The following is a 7,663-nucleotide window of genomic DNA, read 5'->3' as shown; positions in this document are numbered from 1 at the left end:
ATAAAATGAAGAAAATATTATAGTTAAATGTACAACTTTAACAATAAAGAAATGCATAACTATTTAACTAATATATTATTAGAATGAACACTTCAATGAAATCAAAAAGTTTGAATAAACCAATTCCATATTTATTGTAAAATCTTATGAGTAGTCTCATATTTCAGTATACTTTGCATAAATATATATAAATCTAATGACTAAAACGTTATCTGAAATTAAGTTAAGGGACTTTAGCCTAAAAAAATACATAAATATATAAATCTAATGTTTCAAAACTAATATAAACTATATAAAATGAAGAAAATATTATAGTTAAATGTACAACTTTAACAATAAAGAAATGCATAACTATTTAACTAATATATTATTAGAATGAACACTTCAATGAAATCAAAAAGTTTGAATAAACCAATTCCATATTTATTGTAAAATCTTATGAGTAGTCTCATATTTCAGTATACTTTGCATAAATATATATAAATCTAATGACTAAAACGTTATCTGAAATTAAGTTAAGGGACTTTAGCCTAAAAAAATACATAAATATATAAATCTAATGTTTCAAAACTAATATAAACTATATAAAATGAAGAAAATATTATAGTTAAATGTACAACTTTAACAATAAAGAAATGCATAACTATTTAACTAATATATTATTAGAATGAACACTTCAATGAAATCAAAAAGTTTGAATAAACCAATTCCATATTTATTGTAAAATCTTATGAGTAGTCTCATATTTCAGTATACTTTGCATAAATATATATAAATCTAATGACTAAAACGTTATCTGAAATTAAGTTAAGGGACTTTAGCCTAAAAAAATACATAAATATATAAATCTAATGTTTCAAAACTAATATAAACTATATAAAATGAAGAAAATATTATAGTTAAATGTACAACTTTAACAATAAAGAAATGCATAACTATTTAACTAATATATTATTAGAATGAACACTTCAATGAAATCAAAAAGTTTGAATAAACCAATTCCATATTTATTGTAAAATCTTATGAGTAGTCTCATATTTCAGTATACTTTGCATGAATTGTATTAGTCAACAATATTTTACATTTTCTTTTATACTAAAGCAAAGTTAACTTATATATAATTATTCAACAATATATTATATATTGACATATAATCTAATTATGTATCACCTACTCAAATTTGTTCTACATCATAAAAAATCTGATGTCTATAATCATTCACCTTTTCTAAATAAATTGTATCATTTATTCCTTCATTTTAATACCTTATCATTCATACCCCTAAATGCAATTCATTTTCATCATTTTCGGTTAAATATTTCATTATTTTACATAAACGTTTGAGTATATTATACTCTAAAACAAAAATAATATTACTTTTAAATTACATATTATTTTTGTTTTATATTCACTAATATATTAAATTCTACCACACAATGGACATGTTAACATCTAGTTATACACTTTGTCTTTATCTTTTAAATGATACAAGTTTTATTTTGAAACAATATTTATAACTCAATATTATCACCAATAGTAGTTGGTTTAAACAACAAATGCATGATCTCGCCTTAGACTTGTTGACAATTTTTTACAATCTTAGAGATCGAATTTGGTTTTTTTATAAACAATGAAGATGTATACATATATATTTTATAGGAAAATTGTTAGTAAATTAATAGTTAAATTTATTTTTGTGGGTTTGAATTTGGAATCTCTTTCTTATAACTCATTTGTCGTCTAGTAGTAGCTTTCAAATAATATAAAGAATCTCTTAATATTTATTTTTTAAATTATTTTTACTTCATTTCAAAATGATATTTACAATATATTCAACATCATCTGCAAACATTTTAATATTTACACTTAAATTTAATTTAAAATATATATATCGAGCTGATACATGAATAAAATGAGTTGAACTATTCATACCTCAAGTTCAACTCATTTATTTAACAAGCTCAATTTCAATTCAAGTTCGACTCATTTAATTTATGAATTAAGTTCAATGAATTAATTATCAAATCTCAAACTATTTTCGAATTGTTTTAGTTCATTGTCAACCAACGATAATGATACTTATGTTATATGAATACTCTTCACTTGAGAGCAATGCAAGTGAAAATTAAATGCGAGTAATTTATTGTGTAGCATATCGACTTTGAACTTGGTAAAAGGTAAATTAAGTTTTGTTAAAGATCAGAATCAAAGTTAAAATTCAAGTAATTAATTCGTTTTTTAAGTGAAACTCATAAATTCGATAACTATTAAACTCTCCATTTCTTAAGTAATATTATGTTCACCTTAGAGAAACATCACATAATCAATAGTTGCCACAAATAGTATATGCATATAAGAGAAACCAGTTAACATTGTGTCCAAATAGTTTTCCCCTACATTTTGGTTATAAGCAACTTATGCTTGGTTAAACCCTGCACTCAAATTGTGCAGATACCCATTAACTAAGATCCACCAGTAAAAAAATTACACAACAACAAATAAATGCCAAAACATGAAGAAAATGAAGCAAAAATAAGCCTCATCACCCTGATGTGCATCTTCCAATCTTCTTAAAGTTTTCATTTTTCAAGACACATACAATGAAATATGTTTCTAAATATTTTATTCTCTGAAAAGCTTTTCATATCACTTGAATTTATTCCAATGTAGTATGATCCAAAATTGCTGATAGAAGAAAGAACATCTTTTAAGATGCAGGGGCTGCTGCAGCTTTCTGAAATGAAATGAATGAAGTTACTACTTTAAAATGCCGTCAGGGTAGGTCGAGTAAACCAGTGAATGTTGCAAATTAGTCACACAATGAAGGGAAGCATACAAATATTGCATAGCATCAAGATGCCAAGAGAGATTAGATAAAAAAAATTGTTAGGTTTTGAATCAAAGTTTACCTTTTTCTGCTCTTCCATGTTTGCTTTTATCAGAGAATAGATGGCAACACCTGCAATTGCAATAGCAGTGCCAATGCCAGTTTGTGTGGATATCTTATTGCCTGCAAATATTATCACATGTTAGAATAAAAATAGGAGAATATAGTTAAACAAAATTTATGTTCAAAAAATAAAATTACCCCTTCAACTTTGACCTTTTGACAATCAGTATCAAAGGTCTAAATTTGGCAACTTACTTAGAATTAGCTTAAATAAGCATTTACTATGTAAGTGCTTATGTATAAATTATTTCTATAACGGTAGATAGATAGAATAAAGTCAAACTATCTTTATATAAGTTATAATTTGTTTTCATAAGCTATCCTAGATAGTTTATGGAAAAAATTGAAAATAACTTATTTTTCAATTCATAAGCTATCTTGCATTTTAACCTATGTTAAATGTAGACTGCACTCAAATTTACCACAACTACATTGCTTGTAAAAGTATTTTAACACCAATGATGGATTTCATATTCAAATTATAAGAGAATCAAATTACTTACCAAACACCACTATAGAGAATCCAATGACAAAAACTCTCTTCAACACATTTCCAACTGCATGTGTTAGTGGTGCAACTCTTTCCAAAGTATTAGTAGCAAGCTGAAATTATAACATAAAAAAACTTGTGAAAATTTCATTAAATTTGTACATCAACTTGAGTCTGCAGAGAAGAAAAGTACCAAACGTAGAAATAAACTCTAACTAAAACACAAGGTTACCTGATTGTAAAGATGGTAAAACATTCCAATCCAGAAAAGATCAGACAAAAACTTCACCAGACCTACTTTAGCAATAGCATTTTTAAATCCAAACTCCATGAGTTGAGGTCCCTCAATCTGAAACCACCCAAAACTCAATCAGTCACAAACTTATAAAAAAAAGAGATTAAATGAGATGCACTTTCTATGTAAAATTATTTTACACTGACGACCAATTAGAAATTGCCATCACATCAACCAACTGCATAACTTCTTTTTTCAAGTTTTTTATTTAAAAAATGTATAAAATGATGTGGCAAATTGAAGAGTTGTGATTGGTTGTCGGTGTAAAATAATTTTATACTGACAATGTATAGTCTTTAATCTCTAAAAGAAAAAGACAATAGTAAAATTAATATTTCACTGGTTTTTGTAACAAATGAACTTACAAGTATTGCTGGAGGGATACAAAAGAGGAGAGCAATTACTGAAATATATGCATATACATTCGTACTGTCCATTCCAGTCTGTTAAAATTAAAAAATGTTTAGATTGTGTAAATATCAGACACCAACTTGGAAGGTGCTTACATTCTTATCAAGATGAAAACCTTGTTGTGAGAAAAAGTAATGTAACAAAAAGATCATACCATTGCTTTCTTAGAATATAGACTTCTGTACGTAAATGCAATATTTGAAATCATTGCACTAACGAAACCAGTCCAATTGAAAGATAGTTCAGTTAGTGATGCCATTGATACACCTAGATTGAAACTCATATCAGCAAATAAATAATCATCATTATACAAATAAACTACCTAGTTTTAATTAAGAATGAGTTTAATGCACATACACTAACAGTGTAAAACAAATTTACAATGTCATCCAATGAGAGGCCACCATTTGTCCAGGTCATACCACTGGTTTCAAAACATTCTTACAAAAGTAGGGTGATGTGGTAAAATAATAGATTTTCATTGGATGACAATGTAAAACAGTTTTACGGTGATAATGTATATCCTTTAAAAATCAGATACATGGATTATAAATATATAAGTAAGCATAGGTGATTTTGTGTGCACATGCCAAGATATAACAGATATGATATTATTAAGATAAGATAAGATACATAAAATCAAGCTCTTGTTTGAATCAATCAGAAGGAAAATAAGAAAGGATAAAAGCTTTTACCTACAACAACAGGGGTCAAAGATAGCCACAGAGAGAGAGGAATCTGTTGGCCTAAGATAAACTGAGAAGCTGAAGCATTGAAAAATGGCTCCAGAGCTACAAAAGAGGGGAAATACAACAGATTGTTAATGCTTAACATGCATTAGTCAATGTATGTATATGAATACTTGGACATAAATTTATTAATAACCTGAATGAAAATTAAGTTATAAATGAAATATTCAAATCAATGAGCTATAAAAACAGTGTAAAAAGTCTTCAGTACCTTTTATGGTGTGTGTAAAAGACACAGCTACAGCAGCAAATGATACATTGGACATAACATGACCAAGGGCATGACACAATGCAACTGGAGTCAATAGTAACAAGAGCTCCTTATTCATTGGCTGGCAATTGGAAGAAAACATGTTATTGAAATTTATACAATGCCTTCAGAGTTGAGAATTAAAAACCACAGGGTTTAGCATAAGTGGTTGGTTCGCAGTGTGTTTGAGTGTTGTAAACTTTGGAGTATCAAGTTCAATTCTGAATCATCAAAAAAAGAATTGATAATTAACCAGGAAAGATAACTCACTGCACGTTTTGGTAGACCTAAACCCCAGGAAACAAAGCAATATACCACCCCTACAAGGAGATGTACAACAGAAACAAAACTGAACAGAATTTGAAAATATTAGCATATGTTACACTTTACAAGAAAAGGAATCAATGAAAACATAGTTATGTTGGCCTAATTGTAAAGTTAATCATGGAGAAAAACATACTATGGATATGGAAAATAATTGTAGACTTTCTTGTTGAGTATGTTGAAAATCACATTTAAGAAGTACCTGCATAGCATAGAAGTAGGACAATTTCAGAAAATATATTGCAAGCTTGTAACAATCTAGTCTGTACAATGTACATGTAAATTGCATTATCTTTGGGCCGACCGATCTAATCTCTCAACTTTAAACATATAAAATTATGTCTGGACTGACTTAGTCATCAGAGTGTCATTTGCAGGTACCTCCCCCTCGGATTGGCACCACCACCATGGAGACAACCAGTACCGACGAATCCATTATCGTCAACCTTTCCCGATGTTGACTTATGTTTTCAGACAAGAACAATCTTAGTGTTCCTCATTTGGCATATTAGATTCTCTTTTTGCACTTCTTTAGTGTTAATGTGTTAATGTAAGATGGTAGGAGCAATTTAGCAACATCAAACCAGTATTAATCCATGTCTCATGATTTTTCTCATTATCACCTTAAATGTAATTAAAAAAATGGAAAAATTCTTACCACATAAAGAAAAAGAAACCAGTAACCAATACAGGAAATTTGTCACCAAAACTCTTTGAGGATTGGACAGACCTGTAATTGGATGGACATCAATAATCAAAACAATTAAAAAAGGAAAAAAAAAGTTAAACATGATGTTTTATATCTAAATCGCATTCTAATTGTGTCATGATCCTTGATATTGCAGAAAATTAAAGTCAAATAAGGTTACAATTGTGTTTGTGATGAGGTTGCAGAGACATCACAATACAATTGCGGTCACATACCATTTTTAAAAACCTTGATTAAACAGAATGTCAATTAACTGTGAAGTAAAGTGTTTCTTAAAACAAACAAAAAAGTACTTTTACAATTTCAATCCAACTTCTCCCACAAAACAACCTCTGCCTCCAAAAGAAGAGTAAAATTATAAGTATGGTTTTAAATTGCAATCTCCAACCACAAATTGCAGCGGCAACATAACGATTTTTGAAGTCTTTGGAACGGAATCACAATAGCAATTCCGTCCTCATTTTACTTCAATATAAAGGTTCGCAACATAATAGCTACGGCACTTTAAAACCATGATTATAACTTTTCAGCAAAAAGCATCATTTCAATTATTTTCCTTTCCCTAGCAAATTCTTCAATGCTTATAATCACTCATATTGTCATCGTGCAATAAAGAAGTAAGTGATTTATTCTTTTTAAAAAAGTAATCTTTTCTATGAAAAAAGCTGTAACAAACGGACCCATAAACTCTTTTTTTCATGACAATATAATCAAACATTAATTTACGTAACACTAACCCATTTGTGACTTCAATTTCACTATTATCATTAGCATCTGCTGCTAAAGCTGCTATAACTGGAAACCTTCTATGTCTTAATTTCAAGGCCTTCTCAGAAACCACCAAGCTTGAATCTTTAGCCTCAAGTTGAAATGTCCGAGACTTCAACAAGCCATGACTGGTTGAAACTCTTTTGGGTGACTGAAAAAGTGAAGAAATTTGAGGCCTTTGAAACGATATGCAAACTGGGTTAGTTACAGAAGACATTTTCAGAAGCCACAAAATTCTGAAATTCCTATGAAAAAATGAATGAAGTTGTGGTTGTTTATTTTGGAAAAAAATGTGAACGTTGAAAACAAGGTTGGCAAAAAAAGTTGGTATAATAAAGCATTTCGATATGATCGGCAACTTTCCCTCTAAAATATATATTTTCAAGTCATGTTTTGCGGGTTTGGTTCGTGCAAGTTTTATTGGAGGGAGATAAATATTAATTTTGTGTTCAAACTTTAGTCTTTTCTGCCTTGGATGAATCACCTATCTCCCATCCTAAATTTTTGTTATAAAGAAATATATTTAAGTCATGTGGTTAAATATACTTTGATCTCTATTATAGCAAAAAAAAACTATTATATCATGATAACAAAATAAAAAACATCAAATTATTTTAAATAATTAAATACTACTCTAATTACTATTATACCAAGAAAAAAATATTAAATTTTGGTTAGTAGTAACGAGTACCAAAACTTATAATATTCTGAATCAAA

General features: G+C 28.4%; 1 protein-coding gene across 1 annotated transcript; it reads right to left on the bottom strand.

Moving 5' to 3' along the window:
• Positions 1–2,353: 2,353 nt before the first annotated feature.
• Positions 2,354–7,349, bottom strand: LOC101504869 (triose phosphate/phosphate translocator, chloroplastic-like). Its single transcript, XM_004490113.4, has 12 exons — positions 6,916–7,349; positions 6,128–6,199; positions 5,606–5,671; positions 5,416–5,494; positions 5,107–5,227; positions 4,842–4,937; positions 4,301–4,413; positions 4,101–4,178; positions 3,673–3,789; positions 3,454–3,553; positions 2,910–3,010; positions 2,354–2,734 (listed from the first exon to the last, which is right to left on the bottom strand). Exons 1-12 carry the CDS (start codon positions 7,161–7,163, stop codon positions 2,708–2,710), a joined length of 1,218 nt encoding a protein of 405 aa, XP_004490170.1. The 5' UTR covers positions 7,164–7,349; the 3' UTR covers positions 2,354–2,707.
• Positions 7,350–7,663: the final 314 nt, after the last annotated feature.

The sequence above is a fragment of the Cicer arietinum genome, chromosome 2 (assembly GCF_000331145.2).
Source record: "Cicer arietinum cultivar CDC Frontier isolate Library 1 chromosome 2, Cicar.CDCFrontier_v2.0, whole genome shotgun sequence".
Lineage (NCBI taxonomy): Eukaryota > Viridiplantae > Streptophyta > Magnoliopsida > Fabales > Fabaceae > Cicer > Cicer arietinum.
The sequence above is the reverse complement of the archived record's forward strand: the minus strand, read 5'-3'. Positions and strand labels throughout refer to the sequence as shown.

Excerpts from the sequence above, each read along its gene's own strand:
- LOC101504869 (XM_004490113.4), bottom strand. The coding sequence starts at position 7,163 with ATGTCTTCTGTAACTAACCCAGTTTGCATATCGTTTCAAAGGCCTCAA. Across the intron at positions 4,938-5,106 it reads TTTTACACACACCATAAAAG|CTCTGGAGCCATTTTTCAAT; the intron begins GTACTGAAGACT and ends CCTCTTTTGTAG. Across the intron at positions 3,554-3,672 it reads TTTACCATCTTTACAATCAG|CTTGCTACTAATACTTTGGA; the intron begins GTAACCTTGTGT and ends TTATAATTTCAG.